The sequence below is a fragment of the Stegostoma tigrinum genome, chromosome 17 (assembly GCF_030684315.1).
Source record: "Stegostoma tigrinum isolate sSteTig4 chromosome 17, sSteTig4.hap1, whole genome shotgun sequence".
Taxonomy (NCBI): domain Eukaryota; kingdom Metazoa; phylum Chordata; class Chondrichthyes; order Orectolobiformes; family Stegostomatidae; genus Stegostoma; species Stegostoma tigrinum.
The window spans coordinates 38277497-38305281 of record NC_081370.1 but is presented as its reverse complement, the minus strand read 5'-3'; the positions used below and the strand labels follow the sequence as shown (position 1 = coordinate 38305281).

General features: G+C 41.5%; 1 protein-coding gene across 3 annotated transcripts in view; it reads right to left on the bottom strand.

Annotated features, from left to right (window-relative positions):
- far1 (fatty acyl CoA reductase 1) overlaps positions 1–27785 on the bottom strand; it is a 95947-nt gene that overhangs the window by 52585 nt on the left and 15577 nt on the right. For 2 of the 3 annotated variants that reach the window (XM_048545399.2, XM_048545401.2), the window contains one exon: positions 4274–4519. In XM_048545399.2, the coding sequence (XP_048401356.2) occupies positions 4274–4462 (189 nt within the window). In that variant the 5' untranslated portion in view covers positions 4463–4519. Of the gene's footprint in view, positions 1–4273; positions 4520–10501; positions 10525–27785 lie in introns of those variants that run through there. The other variant, XM_048545400.2, reaches the window with a different exon arrangement.

Here is a 27785-nt window from a genome sequence, read left to right as displayed (position 1 = left end):
TTCAGAAAGATGTTGCATGTTTCTTAGAACGTTAACAAAGCTTAACAGCCACGGGAAAAGATAATTAAAATTAATATACAAGCACACAAAAATGGAGTGGCTCAATGAGTGCACTCATGCCTAAATCAGAAGCTTGGGAGTCCCAATTTAACACAAGATACTTGAGCATATTTGGATATGTACATGAATAAGAAAGGTTGAGGGAGTTCTGCCAAATGCAGAAAAATGGGACTAGTTTAGTTTGGAAAGCTTGGTGAGCATGAACAAGTTGGACCAAAGAGACTGTTTCCACGCTGTATGATTCTACGACCCTTAGGTGCAGTATTACAGTACAGTACAGAGGACTTTGTGGACTTCATTGTAATGGTGAACATAACTGTAAACTGGGAAGAGATTTGGGACATCTGCAAAAGATGCGATACAAAGCAGGTTTATTTTTCAACAAGTTAGGTTGCATGAAAACACAAACCATGAATTCATTCCAAACAACATCTACGAAATCCCAAAATCAGGAAGAATGGAGAGAATAACGTAATGGCAGCATAGTGAAATATTTACTTATAAATGCAAGGTATATGTTTGTGAAGTAGGCCAAAATGAAGTAGGTACTTCATAGAAAGATGGTGAGTGACATAAATGAAAAAGTTCAAACACATCATTCACTCAAGCACAGGTGGATTAAAATATTCCAGGCTTTATAAATGAACTTCACAGAGTGCAGCAGTAATGATAAATTTATAAAAGTTAATGTTCGGCCAGATGTGTAGTTCAGTTCCTTGCTCCCATAGCAGTTGAGTACCACAGAGAGAACACACTGGCTGAAATCGGAGGCTGAGAACAAATCATTTGGAGCAGAAAATTCAGCTACTTGAATGAAATCTGCTAGTGGAGAATTCAAGGGCTGTTTAGAGGTTTGTAGCCCCAGAGCCCAACACTCATTCTGCAGCCTCAGACAACTGTCTATATGGAGTTTGCACATTCACCAAATGTCTCTCCGGGTTTCCTCCAGGTGCTCCAGTTTCCTCCTGCAGTCCAAAGATGAGTAAGTCAGGTGGAATGGCAAAGAAAAATTGTTCAGTGTCCAGGGAAATGCAAGCTTAGTGGACAAGCCATGGGAAATGCAGGCTTATAGTGATAGAGTAAGGGGGTGGGTCTGGGTGGGATGATGTTTGAAGGGCCAGCGTGAAAGTGATGGGCCAATTGGCTTCTTTCTGCACTGTAGGGATTCTATGATTCCAATTACCATGATCACAAAAACCCCTGGCTAAACCTCTTGAAATTTCACTTAGTCCTGTGATCGAATCAAAATCAAAATATCATGCTGATATGCACAAGTTACCAAGGAAGAATCAGGTGCCAAGTACATAATCTTCAAACTTGGAAGAAATTCAGGACGAACATCAAGAAGTAATTTTTTATACCAAGAGATTATTAAAATTCGGAATTCTCTTCACACAAAGCTAAGGATCCTGTGGGACAATCGAAGCTTTCAAAGCTGAAATAATTGCTTCTTTTAAGTTAGCTAAGGTGATCAAGAAATATGGCAACAGTTAAGAAATTGCAACAAAGGTGATCACCCACAATCTAATTGAATAGTGGAGTATGATTGAAAAGGGGAATTGCCTACTGTTGTTCCTAATTTCAAAACGTTATGTTTTTCCTTATTCTGCTCATGAGACAAGAGCATCACTAGCTGAGCCAGCATTTATTGTCCATAACTGCCCAGCAGGCATGTAATAGTCAACCATATTCCTGGGGTTCGGAGTCACGTGTAGGCAAGAACGACAGATTTCTTCCCCTAAAAGCTGAACAACCTGGAATGATCATCAAATCCCTCTAGTGTGGAAGCAGGCCACCTGGCCCATTAAGTCCACACCGACCCACTAAAAGAGCGTCCTACCACACGTAGCCCCCTGCCCCATCCCTGTAACACTGCATTTTCATACGGCTAGTAATTACATGGTTGCCATTAGTCTACCTTTCTATCTGGGATTATTGCTGAATTCAAATTTCACCATCTGCCACAGTGAGATTCAAACCAATGCCCCCAGAACATTAGCCTGGGGATCTGAATTACTCATCCAGTGATATTACCATTACACCACCACTTCCCCTTATTTGTTACATTCTAAAAAAAAACTTGGCAAGTTTTCTTTACACAAGTTGAATACGTTTTCTTTTCAGAATTTGATGCTTTGCAAATTTATTGGTAAAGATATGGAAGCGTTAGTTCAATGAAACACTGAGCATGACCGCACTTACATTTTTTTAGTCTGTGGTGCAAATAACAAGAGGATTGATTATTAATCCGGATATGGAACATGTGAATGAAAACTTAAAAAAACTATTTACTCTCAAGCATATAAAAATTTATTGCATATTCGACTAACAGGTTGACATCCTTTGAAAAGTTACTGTGCCTGAAAAACTGATTATATAACTAAAATGGTTTGACAAATTGGAGAGATGTCAGCAGCAAAGAGAAAGAAGAGTTACAAGGATATTGCTAGGAATAGTACGTGAGTTCTAAGGAGAGGTTGGCCAGGATTGGACTTTATTCCTTGGAATGGAGGAGAATGAGGGCTGACCTTACTGAGGTGAATAAAATCATGAGGGGCATAGTTAAGATGAAAGCACATAGTCTTTGTCCCAGGGATGGGGAATGGAAAACTAGAGAGTGTATAGATTTAAGGTGAGAGGGGGCAGATTTAGGAAGAACGTGAGGAGCAACTTCTTCACACAGAGAGTGGTGCATATTTGGAATGGGCTGCCAGAGAAAGTGGTTGAGACAGGTACAATAGCAACATTTAAAAAACATTTGGGCAGGTACATGGATGGAAAGTGTTTAGAGGGGGACATGGACCAAATGCAGGCAATTAGAACTTGCTGAGTGGGCACCATAGTCAGCACGGACCAGTTTTGGCCGAAGGGCCTGTTTCCATGCTGTATTACACTCTGACTTTAAAAAAACTCAACAAGACACAGGCATTCCTGGTTTTATTTTTAAGTCGAAAAGGGTAAAGCATCTGTCGAAAACAGTGACGGAATGAAACAGTAAGATGCAAACAGATGGCATGACAGCCAACTTGTAGGGAATCTTGTAGTACGAACATCAACAGCTGATTTCCAATAATGTGACTCAGTTAGTCTGAAATACTAAAATCAGCTGAAGTTCAGTCATTAACCTGGCAAGACCGCAGTGCCTTGTTTAAGCACGCCAGGTAAAATAGGATTCCAGGTATAAACATAGAAATTAGTGGAAAAACTCAGATCTGGCACCTTCTGTGAAGTAAAAGAGACAGCTAACGTTAAGTACAGTATGGCACTTTTTTTTTGAGCGAGCATGGGTTCAATCCCCATTCCAGCTCTGACAAGTTTGAGACTTGCCTCCTTGTCTTCCATTCTTGGTGGGGGGGGCAGTGCAATGACTGCCCTGTTTGGGAAAGTGACTCAGGGTGAAGCACCAGCATGGAATAAGGTAAAAAATATGTATTCAGGCAAAGCACTCACACATGATACATTCCTGTACCAACAATTAAGATTTATACTGACGCTACAACATAGCCGAACATCCCAAGGTGCTTGAAAGAAGCGTCTGACAAAATATGACAGTCATACAGCTGTTCTGAAGCTGTCTCAAAGAGGCAGAGATTCAGAAGTGTCTTAAAGACTTCGCCTGACAAAACAGCGGTGCTCCAAACGCTTGTGATTTCAAACAAACTTGTTGTAATATAACCTGGTGTCATGTGACTTCTAACTTTGTCAGAAAAACGGATAGGCACAGTTGGAGACACTTAGAGAGGGAACTCCAGACCTTAGCACTCAAGCAACTGAATGTACTACTATCAATGCTGGGATCAATTAAAATCGGCAGTGCACAAGGTGCCATAATTGGAGAGGCATAATTGTGGTAATTTTGGAGGTTTGGAGGGCTGGAATAAATTGCATATATAGGAAAGGGCAAGGCCAAGAAAACTTGCTTGACCAGAAATAATTTAATTTATGCACTCAAAAATGAGCACAGTTGATACATAAGGGAGACTTGCACAAGAAATCAGTGGCTTGTTTTATCTACCTCACCATTAACTTGAGTTTTTCAAAAACTAGAGGGTTACCTATTCATACATATACAATTAATGGGAAGTGGAGAAAGGCAAAGTACATTTCTTGATTTACATCACTGCCCTATCTCCTGACTTTCCATACTCCACTCTACTTCAAAGACACGACTTATTAAAGCAGCAACCTTGCTCTGAAATACTTTTTGTTTTACCTTGCAGTTCAGCATCTCTTGAACCCGTGCTTGAGGGCTCTGGTCCGCCTTGGGTCTTACTAGAACATATGCAGCCTTTACTGCTGGGCAAGAGCGCAGCAGCTTCTCAAGTAGCACCTTCCCCATGAAGCCAGTCGCTCCAGTGATAAGGACATTCCTGGCCTGATAGAACTCTGGTATAGACACCATGTTGTTGTACCAATGTGAGCAATAAGATGTCAACTAGTCTTGAGCGGAGAAATCTACCTGCCAGAAAAGAAGCAAGCAATTTAACACAAATAAAGTAGGAATATTTCTCTCGCCAAGATAACATCTTCCCACCGCCACCCCAACTACAGAATGCTTAAGTTTTCAACAAACCAGACAAATTCTGAAATCTCAGTTAGCAAAGCAGGACAAATAATGCCTGCCACATTTGCAATCTTTCAGGCATCCTGCACAAGATGCAAAGCATTTCACCCTTTGTTAATTCCAGGGGAATAAATTGCCCAATGACTTGGAATATCAGTAGGATCTCCAGAGCTCAGCTTTTTCTGCCTGAAATTACAGAAAAGTTGCCAGTGAAGCACTTTAAACGTGAAACTAACAGCAATGTAAATGACTAACACTCATTTCACTTTGGCCAATATGACCAACTTTCTAAAGCAGCAGACTGGCTGATTAAAAATGCCTGTTTTGAATTGTAGGTATTTGAAGTGGTAAGGACTGCACGGAAGAGAAAATTCTGAATAACATACAAGACCTCTGCACACACCAAAACATAACTGTTCAAGATCTTGCAACGCTGAGGGGTCTCCATTTATTGTCCATTTCTAGTTGGCAAGAAAATTGCAAGTTAACTACAAAGGAGTTTGTCCATGTACATCTTTTGCTTTCAAAAACGTGCTTATCCGCTACATATTCCAGCATTTTGTTTTACTTCCAATATCGATGGAGTTTGAAACTGATGCATTTATTTATTTTAAAAAGCAGCTTTGTAAAACAAGTCCAGTTAGCTACAAGTCCACTTCACATTTTGTAATAATTTGTTCAGAATGCCAAATATTAATATATATTGCTTACACATCAGTTTCATTCACAACATTCATCCATTTATCAGACGTTAAACAAATATGCCACTTGATCCGAGGAGGACACAAAGGAATATATGTCACAACTCAAGAGAGTTCCTCCTCGTTTCCTGGTTAATATTTAACATTCAAACATCAGGACAGATAATCTGGCCAATATCATGCTGCATTTGTAGGACCTTGCTGCGTGTAATTGGCATTTACTACAGTGTAACAGTGAATGCATTTCTAAAACACTTATGGTTTTGAAAGGGATTAAGTAACAAATTGTCTTCCTAATAAAAAAGAAAAGAATTAACCTCTGAAGTCAGAATGTCTCTGCTTAGGGTCCCTCTAGTCTGGGTAGGAAGAAACAGTTTCCCTTGGTGAAGGGATCAATGCCCACTAGCATAGATTTAAGGCAACGGACACAAGGTTTAGAGAGGATGTGAGGAAATTCTTTTCCACCCTTTCCACCCAGAGGGTGGAGGAATTCTGGAACACTGCCTGAAAGGGTGTTGAAGCAAGACCCTTTCATAACACTGAAGAAGTATTTACATGCATACTTCTAATGCCAAGATATACAGGGCTACGGGTCAAGTGCTGGAAAATTACATGAGAATAGTCAGGTGGTTGATTCTGATTGGTACAGGACCTCTTCTGTGCTGCAGACCTTTAATGACTATAGCCCATTTTCAGTTCCTCAATGCCATCAAAAGGTATCATTCACCACTCAAAACGAGAGTACAGTGTCCCTCTTGATACCTCAGCCCACAAAAACCTATACCTGCAAATCCAATTAACTGCTTCTGGGATCTTAACAGTGCATATAACCTGGCTGTCAATCATTTCCTACAGAGATGATTGTAATTAAAATGCAAAACTGATTGACCATGGAGCAATGATAGACAATGCAATAAAAAAAACTGCCATATAAATCCAATTCTCTCCAGTAAAGAGAATGAAGAGGACAGCAATAGGATCTTTAGAAGTGTTTGATATGACAAATATCGAGGTGACATTACTTTAGAAGGAATCCAAAACAATAAGATATGTTAATTACTGAAGAATCCATGCAGAAATTCAGGGAAAACCTCTTTATCCAGTGGTAATAACATAGAACTCACAATCATGTGAGTAGCTAAAGAAGTGAATAGTACCCATGCATTTCCAGAACAGAGAATTTTGCCAGAGCAAGAGCTGAATGCAGGTACAGCTGCAACATTTAAAAGACATCTGGCTAAGTACATGAAGAGAGAAGGTTTGGAGGGATGTGGGTCAAACGCAGGCAAGTGGTGAGATGTTAATGGGTTAACATCCCATGAATTTTTAATGCTCCTCATCTCCTCATACAGGGGTATGTGAACACTGTCTCAACTTCTTGCCCAAATAGGACTGGGTGTGAAACATCTGTAGGGGTGTGAAATATCTGTAATCACAAAAAGCATTAAGCTCTGTAATCTTTATGGCTCTACCACCACACTGCCGCCTACCCAGTTTCTGCTGAAATGGCCAAGTCAGTGACCTTTGATCAAGGCAGGCAGTTGTCACCACTTGAAATCGCATCCTGTCGTGTTCATACACTTTGTGACGATCAAAGCTGTATCCTGTTCTCGTTATAGGGGCATGACCACATACTTGTGATGTTTCAGATGTAATAATTGTTTTAGGTATCCACCAATTCCAAGGGTATAAAAGCAGGGACTGTCCCCTGTTCGGGGATGATCGCTCATGATATTCAGCACTCTCTGCTGGGTTGCGTACAGCAATCCTCCACAGCTTGTACTTGTTTAATAATAAAGGATTGTGTTTTTGTAACCAGTTAAGTGTCTTGCTCTTTCATCAAGTCCATGAGGGTCTCTGAAAAACGAACCTAAGAGTGGGACCAGTTTGGTTTGGAAACATGGTTGGTATAGACTAGTTGGACTGAAGGGTCTTTTTCCATGCTGTGTGACACTGACTCTACATACAAGAAGAAAGGAAAAGAAGGGTATGGACATGGCTTCTGTGAAATGCAAGCACAGACACATCAGTTGAATGGTTCATTTCCGTGCTGCAAATTACGCAATTATGTAATTCCACATAAAAATATCCTCCCCCCCCCAAAAAAAAGCTGGAAATCTGTGGAGAAAAAGCACAGTTAATATTTAGCATTCAGTAACCCTTAGAAGTTTCGCTGGTCCCAAAATGTTAAATTGGCGAGCTAAGACTATAGCTCACTTTGCCATAACAAAACATATGTTCAGCTGACAATATCAAATGAGTAATTATTCACAGCAAATATAGAACATTGGAAATAACAGGACAGTTATACAACAACATGCAAATCATCATTTAATTTCTAGATATAGTTGTGCTCAAGCTGATCCTTTGGGCCACAAAATCCCATTAAGATAATCAGCAAGGTTTTAAGGTTAATTAAAGATTAATTATTGCTTAGAGTTTACACATTGACAGATGTCAATGAAATCCTAAATTCCAATGAAAAAATTTTGCATTTTTTCCCCACTAGTACCATCTGAAGTGTATTCAATTCAACCATGTGTACTGCTAACAGACAAACAGGGTGTAGTGCAATGCTTCAGGATTATTAGGTTATTAAGTGCAAATTTGGATACATTAATCACAAATAAGGCACTAAAACGTTAGACATGCTAATCACTAATACAAAATGTACATACAGGTCCATCATGTCAATGCTTTCAAAGTCAGTAAAACATTAGGAGTGGTTTGGAATGTCACTGAAAATCAAGAACTGAAAAAGAGTACAATAATTACAATAAACTTACGCATAAGCATGTTGCTAATTAGATTATGAGAAGTGAAGGTCAAAAACATAATAAGTACGCTATGGTACAAGAGTAAGTATTCTGATAAATCAAAGACACTTGATTATCAGTATGAGCAGAGCAAGCTACATGTCATTCCTAATACAGATTGTGGCACATCTCATTGCAACCCAGAGCAAATTACAACTACACAGATTCTTCAAACACACAGAGTAACAGAATATACTTCTGGAATAGTCATCATTTCAGCAGGAACACTGCATGCATGTCAAGTTGCTAAGGTTAAGCCTAAACAGGAAGTTGGCCAAACAACAGTCTCGAGGAAGGATACAGGTTGAAAGCTTGCTGTAGACATATTGTAGGTGAATTTAATATTGATGAATCATAGATATCTGAAAGTGGTGCCAACTGCAGCCAGAACTACAACACCAGAAGATAAAAAACCCTCAGCCTGCACCCCTCCCTGCATTCTTATCCATAATTTACTTCTAAAAGGGAATTAGATGGTAAAAGGCAGAAGTGACCAAATTAGGGGTGGATATCACTGAGTCAGTATGCACATTAAAGGATAAAGGGCAATGATGTACTACTAATACATATTGAGCCAGGTAACTGACCATACACATCTGGACACATTCCCATTATCTCTTCCTTCAACAATCTCAAACTTTGTAATGCTTATGCAGGACAAATACAAACTAACCAATCACAGTGACTCAAGGCTCCCTAAGACTAGTGGTCTACGGACAGGTCCAAAATACAAGACAAAGTATAATGCCTAAAGCAAGATCATATAACAGAAACAAGCCAAGATCCTCACTCCACTACTTGCGTGGCATCACACAACCAGACTGGCTGGCAAACCTGTGGCATGAGTTGTCACAAGTGGTAGCAAAACAATGTAGTTTTGCATGCAAGATTTATAATACTGTTGGACTGAGAATGTAAATCTGCAGGATCAGATTTTCAAAAAAGTGATGAGGCTGAAACGAAAGAAATCAGACAAATCTGATACTGGGCATCAGGTCATTGGTCCCTCATCAAAAGCAGCATTGATTTTCCCATTAATCAATCACAAAGGGAGATAACTTTAGTTTCTGGAGGCAGTTACCTGAGGAGTCCTTCAGGGCAAGGTCAACAGTCCAAACTGCTTCATCGATGACCTTCCCACCGTAAGACCAGAAGTTAGGGTGCTCAGTGATTATTGCAGAGTTCTCAGTTCTATTTGCAGCCTAATTCCACTTGTCTCAGGGTGAATGGTCAAAGTAGAAGTCATGCAACCCAAGTACAAAGTATGGGCCATTTACAACAAGTGGGAGTCTAACTACCTCCATCTTGATATTCAGTGATATTATCAAAGCCAATTCCTTACAAACGTTGTGAGGGCACATCACTGACCAGAAACTTAACTGGATGCAAAGCAAATATCATGCCTACAAGAGCAGGCCAGAGATTGGACAGTGTCTCACCTTTTACTTTCATCAAAACCTTTCTACCCTTTACAGACAAGTAAGTGATATGATGGAATAGTCTTCACTCACCCTGGATGAGTGCTGCTTCAAGAAAACCAAAGTTCTCCAGCATCCAAAATAAAGCTGTAGCAGAGCATACCATCCAGAAGATGCACTGTAGCGACACACCAAGGTTCCTCCAACAGCACCTCTCAAACCTGCAACTTCTGTCTGCCAGAAAACAAGGGCAATAGACGCATGGGAACATTACAAGAAGTTATATCATCTTGACTTGGAGATTTATTACTGCACTTCAATAACTACAACCAGCAGACAATTTCACATGCAAATCACCACTTGATTGCATGAGCTGCTTCCATCATTTAAAACTTAATCTGAAGCTCGTGGTCAATTCAGGATCAAGTAGTCAAATACTCTTACAATACCCAGTCAGGCTGGCAAACATTTAACTTCAGCAGTCTTCTACCTATCAGAGGCTATGTTAATAATCAATATGTTTCACAGTTTAAGAGAACTGTAATTTCAACAACAGGATGTTACGTTTGCACTACCCAAACCTTCTGGAACCATAACAATATCATTGAACCTGCTGTTTTTGAACAGCCCAACAATTTTACATCACAATCTGGTTGAGGGCCAGTAACTTGCTCTTTATGTAGACAATGTTTGAGATACAGGTGCTAAGAGAATACAGTTATTGATCCTATAGTTTTGAGCAATAACAGTAAACTTTAATCTAAAAGTGTTAAAATATTAATGTATACATGCACAATTCAAATCCTGACATCCAAAATTAACGAGGTAAATATGAGAAACAGACAAACTGGGATCAAACGTCTCCCAGATTTCTCCTGAATCCTAACAGCCAAGAGCCTGCTTCTTTTGTGGAAGGAGACTTTTCTCTGTGCTGCAACATACCTGTTGACGAGCAGTCCAAAAGGCAACAACTTGCTCCTCTGACTGACTCTGTTCAACTTCCGGAAATCTGTAATCATCAAGCAGTTTTGATTGAACTATCGAAAATCTCACAATAATCCCAATCCAAGGCAGTATTGAACACAGTCATCATTTTAGAATGCAGCAATCCCTTGGAACTGTCTATTTGCTGAACGTTACAACTTTCACAAGTTGCTGGCTTGCACAATAGAAAAAGTACCAAAAACATGTCATTTCAATGCTGGAGAATATTTTAAGGACACAATTAAATTGATCTTGCTATATAACACAAATACTTTTCGAAATGGCAACACAAGATGTTGGTCTTTTGGCAATTAAGTGGCCTTGTATTTGCATTACAAAAGAATGGCACACAGGTACAGCAAGCAATTGAAAGCTGAATAAACATGTTTGCCTTTATTACCAGGAATGAAGTAAAAGGGGAAATAAATCTTACGACAATTATATAGGAATTTGGTGAGACCATAACTGGAGTACTATCTACAATTTTGGTTTCCAACTGAAATTTATCTGTGCATGTTCTCAGTCAAATCCCTTGAGCTTTCTCCCACCTGTCGAGGGGCACATGAAATCAACGGATTGATTCTTGGGATCTGGGGATTGTTTTTTGAAGTTGAGTTTTTGGAATAGGCTTGTCTTCCCAAATTAGGAAAGCATGAAAAGTAATCTCACAAAAACATGTAAAATTCTTCAAGGATCGAGGATGATTCTTCTGGTCGGACAGTTCAGAACTAAGGGACAGTGACTCTGGATAAGGAATCAACCACTCAGAACTGTGATGAGGATAAATGTCTTCAAAAGATTGTGAATCTTTTGTACTTACCACCCAAAGGAGCACTGGATGATCAACCGGCGAATATAATCAAGATAGAGATGGAAAAGGGGTAGGCAGCAATAGAAAAATAGAATGTATATTTAAAAAGCTTTAGAAACTTCTGAATGTTGATGTTCACAGAGACTTGGGTCACTTGTACCATGAAAACGTAAGGTTAGAATGCGGATATGGAAGTAACAGGCAAGGTAAACCGCACGTTAGCCTTTACTGTGAGGGAATGGGAGAAAAAGAACAAGAGTCACAGTGGCTCAGTGATTAGCACTGCTTGCAGCACCAGGGACCCAGGTTCGATTCCAGCCTTGGGTGATGGTCTGTGTGGAGCCTGAACGTTCTCTCCACATCTGTCAGAGGTTATACTAGGTGCTCTGATTTCTTCCTGTGATCCAAAGATGTGCACGTCAGGCAAATTTGCCATGCTAAAATTGGCCTGTGGTGTCCAGTGCAGGGATATGCAGGTTCGATGGATTAACCACGGTAAATGTGGGTTACAGTGATAGAGTTGGGGTGGCTGGGTTGCTCTTCAGAGGACTGGTATAAAATTGATGGGCCGACTGGCCTCTTTCCACACTGTGCGCACTACAAACTGTGATGAAAAATAAATAAGTACTGTGCAACTCTTCAGGGTTTTGTTGGGACCACACTTCAACACGATGTGCATTCAGGCAGGACAGCAAAGTTATACCAGATTGGTTCCTATGATGAGAGGCTGAGTTATCTGGGCCTTTAAATGCTGGCATTCAGAAGAATAAGAGGTGATCTGACTGAAACCAGAAAGTTGGTACTTCAGTTTTAAGAATGATTTCACGTCACCCTTTAACAGATTAAGCATTCCCACTGACTCAATAGCTTGTGACCATCCAAAATGGGAGAAAGCTCAAGGGATTTGACTGAGAACATGCACAGATAAATTCCAGGCATTGAAAGAAGTGCACAAACCTCTGAAAAAGCTAGCCACCCAAACTTTCACATGCCATCTGCACCACAGAATCTGCAGATCATACACTGGTGTATTCAACCATTTCAGAACTCATCATCAAGACAGAAGGAAAGAAGGATTAAGAGGGCTAAGAGACGACATGAGATATTGCTGGCAAACATGGTCAAGGAAAATCCCAAAGCCTTTTATTCATATATAAAGAGCAAGAGGGTAATTAGACAAAGGGTTGACCTACTTAAGGACAAAGAAGGAAAGTTATGCGCTGATTCAGAGAAAATGGGTGACATTCTTAACGAGTACTTTGCATCGGTATTCACCACGGAGAGGGACATGACGGATGTTGAGGTTAGGGATAGATGTTTGCTTACTCTAGGTCAAGTTGACATAAGGAAGGAGCATGTGTTAGGTATCCTAAAAGACATTAAGGTGGACAAGTCCCCAGATCCGGATGGGATCTATCCCAGGTTGCGAGGGAAGTGAGAGAGAGGAAATAGCCGGGGCCTTAACAGATATCTTTGCAGCGTCCTTAGACGCGAGTGAGGTCCCAGAGGACTGGAGACTTGCTAATGTTGTCCCGTTGCCTAAGAAGGGCAGCAAGGATAATCCAGGTAATTAATTAATTGTCGGCCGGTGAGCCTGACGTCAGTGGTAGGGAAGCTACTGGAGAAGACACTGAGGGATAGGATCTATTCCCATTTGGAAGAAAAAGGGCTTATCAGTGATAGGCAACATGGTTTTATGCAGGGAAGGTCATGTCTTACCAACTTAATAGAATTCTTTGAGGATGTGACAAAGTTGATTGATGAGGGAAAGGCTGCAGATGTCATATACATGGACTTCAGTAAGGCATTTGATAAGGTTCCCCATGGCAGGCTGATGGAGAAAGTGAAGTCACATGGGGTCCAGGGTGTGCTAGCTAGATGGATAAAAAACTGGCTAGGCAACAGGAGACAGAGGGTAGCAGGAGAAGGGAGTTTCTCAAATTGGAGACCTGTGACCAGTGGTGTTCCACAGGGATCTGTGCTGGGACCACTGTTGTTTGTGATATCTGTAAATGATCTGGAGGAAGGTTTAGGTGGTCTGATCAGCAAGTTTGCTGATGACACTAAGATTGGTGGAGTAGCTGATAGTGAAGGGGACTGTCAGAGATCACAGCAGAATATAGATAGACTAGAGAGTTGGGCAAATAAATGGCAGATGGAGTTCAATCCGGGCAAATGCGAGGTGACGCATTTTGGAAGATCAAATTCAAGGGTGAACGATACAGTAAATGGAAAAGTCCTAGGGAAAATTGATGAACAGAGAGATCTGGGTGTTCAGGTCCATTGTTCCCTGAAGGTAGCAATGTAGGTCAATAGGGTGGTCAAAAAGGCATATGACATGCTTTCCTTCATTGGGCGGGGTATTGAGTACAAGAGTTGGCAGGTCATGTTGCAGTTGTTTAGGACTTCGGTTCAGCCACATTTGGAGTGCCGTGTGCAGTTCTGGTCACCACATTACCAAAAGGATGTGGATGCTTTGGAGAGGGTGCAGAGGCGGTTCACTAGGATGTTGCCTGGTATGGAGGGTGCCAGCTATGAAGAGAGGTTGAGTAGATTAGGATTATTTTCATGAGAGAGCGAGAGCGAGAGGACCTGATTGAGGTCTACAAAATCATGAGGGGTATAGACAGGGTGGATAGCAAAAAGCTTTTTCCCCCCCCAGAGTGGGGGACTCAATTACTAGGGGTCATGAGTTCAAAGTGAGAGGAGGAAAGTTTAAGGGAGATATGCGAGGAATGTTCTTTACACAGAGTGTGGTGGGTGTCTGGAACACACTGCCAGCGGAGGTGGTAGACGCAGACACGTTAGCGTCTTTGAAGGTATATTCGGACAGGTATATGGATGGGCAGGGAGCAAATGGACACAGACCGTTAGAAAATAGATGACAGGTTAGACAGAGGATCTTGATCAGCGCAGGCTTGGAGGGCCGAAGGGCCTGTTCCTGTGCTGTAGGTTTCTTTGAAAGCAAGTTATCCTCAAAAGTACCTCTATGAAATCTAAAACACAGGTGCACAGCCTCATACAGAACAAGCAGCACTTAGAACCATGATAAAGAGAAACTTCTTCACTTAGAGGGATGCAAATCTTCGGAAATCTGTCCAGATTGCTGGGAATGCTTCCTTATTGAGTATACTTAGAAGAAAGATGCACAGATTTTTGATCTGAGTAAATAGCAAAGTAGAGTTGAGGAGATCAGACATGATCACATTGAATCACACTTCCGCCATTTACAATCCGACCCCACCACCCAAGACATTTTTCCATCCCCTCCCCTGTCTGCTTTCCGGAGAGACCACTCCCTCCGTGACTCCCTTGTTCGCTCCACACTGCCCTCCAACCCCACCACACCCGGCACCTTCCCCTGCAACCGCAGGAAATGCTACACCTGTCCCCACACCTCCTCCCTCACCCCCATCCCAGGCCCCAAGATGACATTCCACATTAAGCAGAGGTTCACCTGCACATCTGCCAATGTGGTATACTGCATTCACTGTACCCGGTGCGGCTTCCTCTACATTGGGGAAACCAAGCGGAGGCTTGGGGACCGCTTTGCAGAACACCTCCGCTCAGTTCGCAACAAACAACTGCACCTCCCAGTCGCAAACCAGGTCCACTCCCCCTCCCATTCTCTAGATGACATGTCCATCATGGGCCTCCTGCAGTGCCACAATGATGCCACCCGAAGGTTGCAGGAACAGCAACTCATATTCCGCCTGGGAACCCTGCAGCCATATGGTATCAATGTGGACTTCACCAGTTTCAAAATCTCCCCTTCCCCTACTGCATCCCTAAACCAGCCCAGTTCGTCCCCTCCCCCCACTGCACCACACAACCAGCCCAGCTCTTCCCCCCCACCCACTGCATCCCAAAAGCAGTCCAACCTGTCTCCGCCTCCCTAACCGGTTCTTCCTCTCACCCATCCCTTCCTCCCACCCCAAGCCGCACCCCCAGCTACCTACTAGCCTCATCCCACCTCCTTGACCTGTCCGTCTTCCCTGGACCGACCTATCCCCTCCCTACCTCCCCACCTACACTCTCTCCACCTATCTTCTTTACTCTCCATCTTCGGTCCGCCTCCCCCTCTCTCCCTATTTATTCCAGTTCCCTCTCCCCATCCCCCTCTCTGATGAAGGGTCTAGGCCCGAAACGTCAGCTTTTGTGCTCCTGAGATGCTGCTTGACCTGCTGTGTTCATCCAGCCTCACATTTTATTATCTTGGAATCTCAGAGCAGACTGGAAGGCCAAATGGGCTACTCTTGGTCCTGTTCCATATAGAACATAGAACATAAAGCACAGAACATAGAAAAGTACAGCACAGTACAGGCCCTTCGGCCCACAATGTTGTGCCGTGGAATAATCCTAATCCAAACATAAAATAACCTAACCTACATTCCCCTCATTTCACTGCTGTCCATGTGCATGTCCAGCAGTCGCTTGAATGTCACTAATGACTCCGCTTCCACGACTACCACTGGTAAACTATTCCATGCACTCACAACTCTCTGGGTGAAGAACCTCCCTCTAACGTCTCCTCTATACCTTCCTCCTAACACCTTAAAACTATGGCCCCTCGTGGCAGTCAATCCTGCCCTGGGGAAAGTCTCTGGCTACCGACTCTATTCATACCTCTCATTACCTTGTACGCCTCGATCAGGTCACCTCTCTTCCTCCTTCTCTCCAGAGAGAAAAATCCGAGCTCAGTCAACCTCTCCTCGTAAGACAAGCCCTCCAGTCCAGGCAGCATCCTGGTAAACCTCCTTTGCACTCTCTCCAAAGCCTCCACATCTTTCCTATAATAGGGCGACCAGAACTGGACACAATATTCCAAGTGTGGTCTCACCAGGGTTTTGTAGAGCTGCAGCATAACCTCGCAGCTCTTAAACTCAATCCCCCTGTTAATGAAAGCCAAAACACCATATGCTTTCTTAACAACCTTATCCACCTGGGTGGCAACTTTGAGGGAGCTATGCACTCGAACACCAAGATCCCGCTGTTCCTCCACACTGCCGAGAATCCTGCCTTTAATCCTATATTCAGCATTTAAGTTCGACCTTCCAAAATGCATCACTTCGCATTTATCCAGGTTGAACTCCATCTGCCATTTCTCAGCCCACCTCTGCATTCTGTCAATGTCTCGCTGAAGCCTGCGATAGCCCTCGATACTACCAACGCCACCTCCAACCTTTGTGGCGTCAGCAAACATACTAACCCACCCCTCAACCTCCTCATCCAAGTCATTTATAAAAACTACAAAGAGCAGAAGCCCGAGAACAGAGCCCTGCGGGACACCGCTCAGCACTGACCTCCAGGCAGAATACTTACCATCTACAACCACTCTCTGCCTCCTGCCAGCCAACCAATTCTGAATCCAGACAGCTAAATCACCCTGTATCCCATACCTCCTGACTTTATGAACGAGCCTGCCGTGGGGAACCTTATCAAATGCCTTACTGAAGTCCATGTACACCACATCCACTGCTCGACCCTTGTCAACCTGTCTTGTGACCTCCACAAAGCACTCAATAAGATTTGTAAGGCATGACCTGCCCCTCACAAAGCCATACTGACTCCCTTTAATCACGCTGTGCTTTTCCAAATAGTCATAAATCCTATCCCTCCGAATTCTTTCCAAAACCTTGCTGACCACAGACCTAAGACTGACTGGTGTGTAAATTCCAGGGGTTTCGCTGTTCCCTTTCTTGAAAAGAAGAACATTTGCCTCCCTCCAATCTTCTGGTATGACTCCCGTGGAGAGAGAGGAAGCAAAGATCTTCACCAGCAGCTTAGCAACCTCCTTTCTTGCTTCCCGGAGCAACCTATATTCACATAACCCGCAGATGACTAAAATTCTATGTTTTTTTCAGACCTTGAAGAGTGACAAGCAGAGCAGACAAATCCTGCATGCGTAATTGCTGATCTGCTGATCTGCCAAACTCTGTTGCTGAATCAATACATGATGCAGACTGCTCATCATGTGGATCAGCAAGTTCTACAGTTCATAAGTAAATTAAATATTATGCAGTAACAGATCGGCAGATACCAGCAAATGACGCCACACTGCTGATGGCCAATTTCAGAGAAATGCCAAGACACGTAAAGACCTGGATCTATAACCCTCTATAATGGGTACAGCTTCGGTATACTATATATACCCCAACCACAGCATCATTATTCATCAGCTATGTAAGACAGCAGGTCTTGGTAGGTGCTCAACAATACAAGACATCATAAACATTTGAACACAAGGGTCGTGCAATAGCAGTGGAATCGTTATTTTCCAGGGAAGTAGAGGACCAATGTCCATGCAACTATATTCACTCGGGTTGATTAGCTCATTATTCAATGAAGAGTCAAGGAAAGCATGCCAGGAGCTGCACCAGACAGACGTGAAAATAAGGCGTCAACCTGGTGAGGCTACAAAGGAGGACTATTTGCATACCAAACAGTATAAGCAGCAAGCCATTGGTAGAGCTAAGCAATCCTACAGCCAACAGATCTATTGTAAGCCTGCAATCCTGCCACATCCAGTCATGAACGGTGGTGGACAATTAACCAACTTACTGAAGGAAGACACCGCACAAATATCCCAATCCTCGGTGATGGAAGAGCCGAGCACACCTGTGCAAAAGAGAACGCTGAAGCATTCACAATAATCTTCACCCAGAAGTGTAAAGTGTATGGTCCATATCAACAGCCTCCAGGAGGTCCTCAGTATCGTGGATGCCAGCCTTCAATCAATTCGATTCACTACACATGATTTCAAGAAATGGTCAAAGGCACTGGATCCTGACAACAAACAGTACAGAAGATATGTGCTTCATAACTTGCCGTAACCCTAGTCAAACTGTTCCAATACAGGCATCAACTCGAAAATGTGGAAAACTACCCAGATCTGTCCTATGTCCAAAAAGCTGGGCAAATCGAACTTGACCAAGTACTTCCCCATCAGTGTATTCTTGAACATCAGTGAAGTGATGGAAGGCATCATCAATAATGTTATCAAGCAGCACCTGCTCACTGATACCTAGTTTGGATTCTGCCAAGGGTCACTCAATTCCTGACCTCATTACAGCCTATGGTCAAACATGAATACAAAAAAAAAGCTAAATTCCAGAGATATGGGGAGACTGACATTCCTTGATTTCAAGGCTCCAGTTGATCGAGTGTAGCTTCAAGAAGTTCTAGCAAAACTGGAATCAACAGGAACTAGGCATGGTGGGGAAGCACAATGCTGGAGACATACATAGAAACATGGTTGTGATTCTTGGAGGTCAGCCATCTCAGCTCCAGAACATCTCTGCAGGAGTTCCTCAGGTAGTGCCCAATTTTCAACCATCTTTATCCACTTCAATAATCTTCCCTCCATCATTTGTCAGACGTCAGGATGTTCCTGATAATTGCACAACATTCAGAATCATTCGAAACACCTCAAATACTGAAGCAGTCCATATCCAAATGGCTTGGGCTGACAAGTAGCATTTAAACCACACAATTTCGGGCTATGACCATCTCCAATAAAGAGACAGATAATCTACTGCATCCTGGCATTCAATGGAAATACCATCACTGAATACCCGACTAACAACATCCTGGGAGTAAACATTAACTAGAAACTAAACTGGTCTCACCACATAGAGAGAGCAGGTCAAAGACTAGGAATACTGCAGCAAGTAATGCACTTCCTGACTCCCCAATGCCTGTCCACCATCTAAAAGGCACAAGTCAGGATTATGATGGAATACGACCTCGCGAACCCACCCTCTTGGCTGGTTCAGCGCTGCTTCAACAATACTCTACAAGGTTGACAACATCTAGGGTGAAGCTGCTGCTTGATTGACTGGCATGACATCCACAAACACTCAGTCACTATAGTCAGAGTCATACAGCATCAGCACAGACTTTTTGGTCCAGCTAGTCCATGCCGACTATGTTTCCAAACTAAACTCAATCACACATGCCTGCATTTGGCCCATATCCCTCCAAACCTTCCCTATTCATATACATATCCAAATGTCTTTTAAAATGTTGTAATTGCACTGCATCCATCGCTTCCCCGGCAGTTCATTCCACACATGAACCACTCTGTTTAAAAAAAAAGTTGCTCCCGATTTAGTTTAAAATCTTTCTCCTCTCACCTTAAAAATATGTCCCCTAGTTTTCCAATTCCTAATTCTATGGAAAATACCCTTGCTTTTAACTTTATCTGTACCCCCCACCCTTGATTTTATAAACCTCTAAGATCACCTCTCAGCCTCCTATGATGCAGAGAAAAGAAGTCCCAGCCTGTTCAGCCTATTTGTATACTCAAACCCTTTATCCCCGGCAACAGCCTGGTGAATCTTTTCTGAACTCTTTACAATTTAATAATATCAGTAGCAGCAGTATATCATCTACATGATGCACTCAAGTTTTGCCAAAAATCCTTAGACAGCACCTTCCAAACCCATGACCAGTTCCATCCAGAAGTACAAGGGCAGATATATGGGAGTACCACAGCCTGCACGTTCCCCTCTAAACAAGTCACCATCCTGAATTGGAATTATATCATTTATTGCCCAAACCTAATTGCCCAGAGGGCAGTTAGGAATCAACCACATCGCTGAGAGTCTGCAGCCACATGTAGGCCGGACCAGCTAAGTATGGCAGTTTCCTTCCCTAAACATCATTAATGAACCAGATGGGTTTTTCTGACAATAGACAAAGATTCTTCATTCGATTCTTAATTCTAAGTGTTTTTTATTGAATTCAAATTCCACCACCTGCCATGGCATGTTATCTGCATCTCTGGATTAACCGTCCAGCAATAATATCACTAGGCTATCGCCTCCCCTCAAAACAATACGAGCAAAATTCAAAAAGAATCAAAGGGCATTTGTTAACATTTTATATGAGCATCACATGAAAATATGCTACACACAAAACCGTCAAAGCATTAACAAGTACCAGACTAATCAGTGATACGAAATTATCTCCAATTTTCACTGACAAATGGCGGGCATTGCAGAATTTTGACACTGGATTTAAATTCTGTGTACTTAAAATATTTTGATGCCAATGGAAAAATTCATGAAAGGAAAACTAAATGATGTGCTTTGCTTATAGATGTTGAGTCAGTTCTGCACACTTGAACTGAAGGATTAGCTGAATTAATTCAATGACTCACACAGACTAAAGGGCCATAAATATTTGCAGAATGTAAAATGGATGGCTGTGCAGAAGCCAAAACTGACTTACTGCCTCTATTTATGCAGTTTGAATCCAAAATGGCTGCAGTGTTACTTTACAGATTGGAGCAAATATATTAGAATTTACCATCTGCAATCTTTAATGTTTACAACTTCGGTTACAAAACTAATAGGTGCAACTGTTTTCACATTTAATCATGCTACGAGAAAAAAATTCTCTCTGCAGAATTGTTTGATTCTGCATCGAATTTGATTGGTCCTTCCAATATATAACAATCTTTTTAATAAACAACTGCAATTTTTTGCGCACAGGCAAGCCTGACTTTAGAGGATATTAGAGTCATGAAATGTGCATTTTGAATCACAGGTAACCAGATGGGTGTGGCTAATTAACTCAATTTCGCAATTTAAAACAAAAACCAGTGCCAGGTCTACCTATGCTATTAACCCCAGATATATCCAAGCGTTTAAAGAAAAATGCACTGTGATATGTTCCACCGCTTTAGAACATTAACAAATAGTTCAAAATAAACAAGATATTAGAAGGGCCTCACCTAGCAAACACTTGGTGTTCCTTTCTCCTGGGGACTTATCTGTCTTTCTCGTGCAACATTCCTACTGATGGAGGTTTTCACTGCTTTGTCTAAGTTTCTGCATTTCCCTCCCCTCTTTTTCGTTCCAACCATTCATACATCCACTCAACACGTTTCTCATTTCTCTAGCTTCTTTCATGGTTAACTCCTTTTTCTCAAGGATCACTGATTCTTTACAGTTAAAGATCACAGAATCTTTGCCCCTCCATACATTGGGCGGTAAAAAGAGCAAAATGCTGCAGATTCTGGAAATTTTAAATAAAAACACAAACTACTGGAAAAATTCAGCAGGTCAGGCAGCATCACTGGAAAGAGAAACATTTAATGCTTTGAGTCAAATATGTTCTCAAAACCAACACTCTAGGAATCAAGGCCATGTCAGCTTTTAGATATTGTTGGATTTCAGAATGAGCAGTTCATATCCAATCTGGATAGAGTTGGATGGGATAAATGGGTCTGAATCACTTCAATATAGAAGATGATTCAATATTAAATTGTGATCATGTTCAAACCCTTGATCTTCTTGTCAACAAGGTGTCAATCCCCAATGAACATGTGCAATGAACTTCATTATATTGATCCGGTGGAACAAATGTCTCTAATTAAATACAGTTGACGGGTTCACACATCATTCTGCAGAAGTGTGCAAATGCTCACCAAAGCCAGCAAATGAATGAATTATTAAATCAAATGGGTTTCTTTCATTGATAGATTATTAAATGGACATCTGATCACCTATCTACGTAAGTAAATCTATAACTGAAGCCTCACATTTAAAAATTGTCTGTCTTGCATCTGACTGATAATAAATGCTCTCATCTGAGTAATGGTGTAAAATGGAGTGTTTCAGCACACGACTGCAGACCAAAACGTTGACTATATTTTTCTTTCCACAAATGCTGCCAGACCTGTTGAGCATTTCCAGCATTTTCTGTTCTCAGTTCAGATTTTCACCATCTGCAGAATTTTAATTTTGGACAAGAAATCAGTTGTTCTCTATCAGTTCCATTTGATCTGTGACCTGACCTCGATCACCTGTCACTAAACTGACTAGGAGCCAGAGATTTACAGTGCACAAACTTTTCTCCACATAACTCACATTTCCCAAAGCAAGGATGGGTCTAGTCATAATAATGGGAATTAATATTTATAAACACATACATCAGACAATGAGTTAGCTATGAGGCAGAATTTAACAAAGCCACACAAGATTGTGTTCCACAAAGTACAAAAAGATTGGAGAGTTTCCTTTCACTTGAAAACTGATGTCCATCTTCCAACACATTTATTATTCATATGTTAGGTTGGTTTATGCACTTTAGGTTGCCCAAAATGTTAGCTAAATATTCATTTTGTGACCCAAACTATAACAGTCTCCTTGATACAATATTCCGTAAAATAGTGATTGGATGGTAGTTAAACAAATTGATAAAAGTGATAGGATGTAAGTGGAACTTGCAAAACCAATTTCAGTTGACTAAAGCAGCGTGGTCTCCTGCCATGATTGATTAGAAATTTTCTTATTCATCTCTATTCAGGACATGATTTATAGTGTCATTATAACGCTACCTCTGATAATTTGGTTTTCTGGCCATAAATGGAATTAACAATATCAAACAAAGAATTACTGATGCTGGAAAACTGAAACACAAGCAAAGTGCTAGAGAAATGAGCAGATCAGGCAGCTTCTGTGGAGGAAAAAAAGTTAACTGGGAGTTCCAACGAAGGGTCACTGGACTTGAAACATTAATTCTGTCTTCTTTCCACAGATACTGCCACGCCTGCTGAGTTTCTTGAGCACTTTGTTTTATCTTCAATATGGTCTGACCTGAGCAGTGGGAACCTTTATACGCTTTCTACCTTACACTGAGCATCACCATAGGTGATCTGCTGGTGACGCATGAAAATACTGGGCAACAAACGGAGGGTGAAAAAGCAAAGTAATCATTTTGCTAAATGCCCATCAGCCCTTATTTTCCAACTCCAAAATTCATTCTACATAATTGACTGAAACAAAAGAACAAAATAACTGCAACGCAATCTTAACATCAATTGATTCAATTTACTAATCAATTGAAACCACTGATCTTCGCACTGTGGCTAAGGACACCACAAAATGTCTGGACAATCTGCCAACTTCTAAACTTCAAAGGTAGATTGAGAACCAAGACAGATTCACTGGAATGGAAAATAAAGAGAGCTACACAGAAGTACCAATGAGCAGGATTAGCAGCTTATACATATTAGTACACATCCAGAGAGTATCTGACTTTTTTTTTTAAAATTCACTCTTGGACATTACTAACCTACCAGCATTTATTACCCATTCCTAATTGTCCTGGAGGTGGTGGTGGTGAGCTACCTTCTTGAACCACTGTCGTTCTTGTAGCTAGATTCACAACACCATTAGGGAAGGATCTCCAGCATTTTGACCCCACCACAGTGAAAGTATGATATAATATTTCTAAGTCAGGATGGGGTGTGGGCTTGGAGGGGATCTTGCAGTTGAGGGCGCTCACGTGTATTTGCTCCCCTTCTCTTTCTAAATGGAATTGGTCATGAATTTGAAGGTGCTGCCTAAGGATCTTTGGGAAAATTTCTGAATTCTGAGAACTGCAGCCTAAAGAGGATTATGAGCAAAAGAAATAGAAACAGGAATAGCCAGATGGCCCCTCAAGCCCCTATCATCATTCAATATGATTCAAGCTGATTTGACCTTGGCCTCAGCTACACTCTCCTACCTGTTCCCCATAACCCTCAACTTCTTTATTGTCCAAAACCCATCTGAATCATCGTTGAACATATTCAATAAATACAACAAATATAGGCTGAACATGGTCAACCCTCTTCTTAAATTCCTTTATCGCAGAACCTTGCCTAAACTACCTCCAAAACAAGTTTTTTTTTTCCCCTTCATTCAGGAAGTGATAACTTCACTTGCTCAGCCAGTATCTACTGCCTGCCTTAGTTACCCTCAAGTTGATGGTGGAATTTGAATTCAATAATAATCAAGAAATAAAAGTCTAACGATGACAATGAAACCACTGCTGATTGTCAGGAAAAACCCTTCATCAAGTTCACTAATGTCCTCGAGGGAAGGAAATCTGCCATCCTTATCTGGTTTGGCTTACATGTGCCTCCAGACCCACAGCAATGCAGTTGGCTCCTAAATGCCCTTTGGACAATTAGGTTGAGCCAAACTTAGGGACACCCAGATCGCATGAATGAATTTTTCTTAAGTCAGACTGCCTTATTAATTGTCAACTAGTTATTGGCCCCATGAGGCTATAAAAATTTGTGCAGGTCAATTCTCTAGCATGCATGTTAGTTCTGGAGATTTTCTGCACTACTAAAATCGATTGTCGAGGAACCCAGCAGGTAGGAGAGTCAGCTTCTGCAATTGCCCTAAAGGGTCAAGTACTGTCCGACTGTTTGGATGAGATGAGGGGTGCGCTAGGGTAGTTGAATAAATTGACCACTTTTACACAGGAAGTGATTCAACAGGAGGTGGAGGGGGGAAACAACGAGGAATGAAGTAGTCACAATACATTATCCTATAATGTACAGGATGGACACCACTGTCCACAGCATCAACAGCAGAGGACGTTGCAGCAGAAGTCAGCCATTTTTTGAAATCATAACTGCTATGATAATCCCCAACTCCACAGTCCTGTGTTTTGCCCCTCGAACCTTCAATTTCCTTACTGATGAAAAATCTCAGCCCTGAACGTAGTTAACAATACAGTCTGTATCCTCTCTGCGCTAAGTAATTCCAGAGATGCACTTCGTCAGAGAAGAAATTCCTCCTCATCTCTTGTTTTAAATATCTGATCCCTTATTCTGAAATTACAGCATGTGGTCCTAGATTCTCCCACGAGAGGAAACAACTGTCAAGCCCAATATAATCTTGTATGCTTCAATAAAGGTCATTTCTCATTCTTCTCAATTCCAACAAGTACAAGCACAACCTGCTCAACTTATACTCATATTTCTCCACACCTGGGAACAATTCAAACAATCAATCTCCTCTGGGCTGCTCCAATATCGGTATATTCTTGAATAAGCAGACCAAAACTGTATGTGGTATTTTAGATATGATCTGACTCGTGCCTTATATTCTTTTAGCAAGTCATCCCTCTTTTTATACTCCCTCCCTTTGAAATCCTTTTTGCCTTTCCTATTACATGCTAAACTTGTGTGCTAGCTTTTTATAATTTAATCACAAGGACTCATAAATCCCTGTGCTGCATCTTTCTATGTTTAAATAATACTCAACTCTCAATTCTTCTAGCCAAGCCTCATTTTTTGCACATTATGTTCCACCTACAAAGTTTTTGCCCACTCACTCAGCCTGTCTTTATCTCTAGGTACATTCTGTAACAGTCTCACCACTTGCCTTCCTACTTATTCTGGTCTCACCCCCAAACTTGGTGATAGATATTCAATTTTCTCATCCAAACGTACTTTCAAAATAATTGGGATCAGAGCAGTGATCTCTATGGCACTCCACTCGTTACAGGTTGCCATCCTGAAAATGTCACCTTATCTCACTTTGCAGTTTTCTATTCACCACCCAATCCTCTATCCATGCTAATATACAAGCCTCAACATCACAGGCTTTTATCTTATTAGGGAGCCTAACATTCAGAACCATAATCAAACGTCTTTTTGAAATTCAAATACATTACACCTACTCGCTCCCCTTGATCATCTATCTTGCATATTACTTGTCAAAGAATCCAAATAAATTTGTCACGCACAATTTCTCTCTCATGAAGTCATGCTGACTCTAGTCGATCATATTATGCATTCCTAAATGCTCAGCTATTATATCCTTTTTGGTGGCCTCCTGACATTTTCCCAGTAACAGATATTACACAAACTACAGTTCAAAGATGCCACTTTTTGTCTCTTTTCTGAGTAAGGGTGTTACACTGACAACTTTCCAATACACCCTATCTCAGAACTTAAAGATCCTTGGAATATGACTACCCATATATCTACTATCTCAGTAGCTATTTCCTTTAAATTCCGAGGATGCATCCCATCAGGTTCAGGGGACCTACTGGCTTTGTGCCCCATTACTAGTTTCTTTTGTACTTTTTCTCTAATGTGCCCCTCACAGTATGTCAACTCACAGGTGCTAAGATCAAGGATATATTGGAAGAGCTACGGAACATTCTGGGAGGGGCAGGGTAAACTGGGAGTGGCTGTGGTGCACATCGGTACATGCAACATAAAATGTCATCTTCCTTTAGTCTAAAAGCATATTAAGAAATTGGGAAGCAAGCTAAAAAGTAGGATTTCAAACGTAGTGACCTCAGGATTGTTACCAGTACAACATGCTTGTCAGAGTTAAAATAGCAGAATGTCAGACAAATGTGTATCTGGAAAGATGGTGCAAAGGTGTGGGCTGCAGATTTCTGGGACTTTGGGACCAATACGAGCTTGACAGGTTGTATCCAGGAATGAACCAAACTTAAGGTCTGCTGGACATATTTGCTCCTGGGTTAAGGAGGGTTTAAATTAAAATGACAGGGGGGACTTGGAACTTATACAGGGAAACAAGAGACGGAAACAAAAAAAAGGTAAAAACAAAAGAAAGATGGGAAATAGAAAGAGATAGGCAGAGTTTCAAGGACAAGAATCAAACAAGGTTACAGTGCAAAATAATGAAATGGTGCTAAGAATATTAAAAAAGATAGGCCTTAAGAATGTACAGAATATTCTCAATAAAGTGGACAAATTATTCATGCAAATAAATACAGATAGGACTAGAGATGGGATTACAGAGGCACGGCTCAGGGTGACCAGGAAAAGGAACTGAATATCTAGGGGCATTCAGGCTGCAGCAAGGGCAAATAAAATGAAAGCAGATGGACAGCATTAATGGTTGAACAGAAAATTAACAGTAGTGAGGAAGGATATTAGCTCTGGTGATGTGAAATCTACACAGGGAGAACTTAGGAATATCAAGGAGCAAAAAAAAACAACTGTTTGAGCAACTTTACCTTGTGTATATATTGGGTAAACCAAATCAGTAATAATATGGTAGAGGAGAAATTCCTGGAGCGTGTACATGATAGTTTCCTGGACCAATATGGTGAGATCAGACCACGCTAGATTTGGTTTTGTGTAATGAGAATGTAATAACTGGCAAACTGCGCAAGAACCTTTGGAGATGTGTGACCATAATAAGAAAGAATTCTTCATTAAGATGAAGAGAGTGACGCAGCTGATCGAGACTAAGGTCCTGAATCTAATCAAAGAAAACCACAATGGGATGAGATAACACTGTGAGGGTTAGAGGAACACAGCAGGCCAGGCAGCAGAGGAGCTGGAAAAGTTAACGTTTTGGGTTGGGACCCTTCTTCAAAATTGGGAAGTGGGGAAGGGAGCTGGGAAATAAATAGAGAAGACTGGTGGGGCTGGGGAAGGTAGGTGAGATGGTGATAGGTAAATGAAGGTAGGGAGTGGTTCGGATTGGTCAATGAGATGTATGGGACAGATAGGCAGGGGGGGCGGAGTTGGATAGATTGTGTCAGGTCAAGGCGGCTGGGATGAGGAGATTTTTAAAAACTGGTGAATTTCACATTTAGGCCATCGGGCTGTAAGCTCCCAAGATGGAATATGAGGTGCTGTTCCTCCACCTT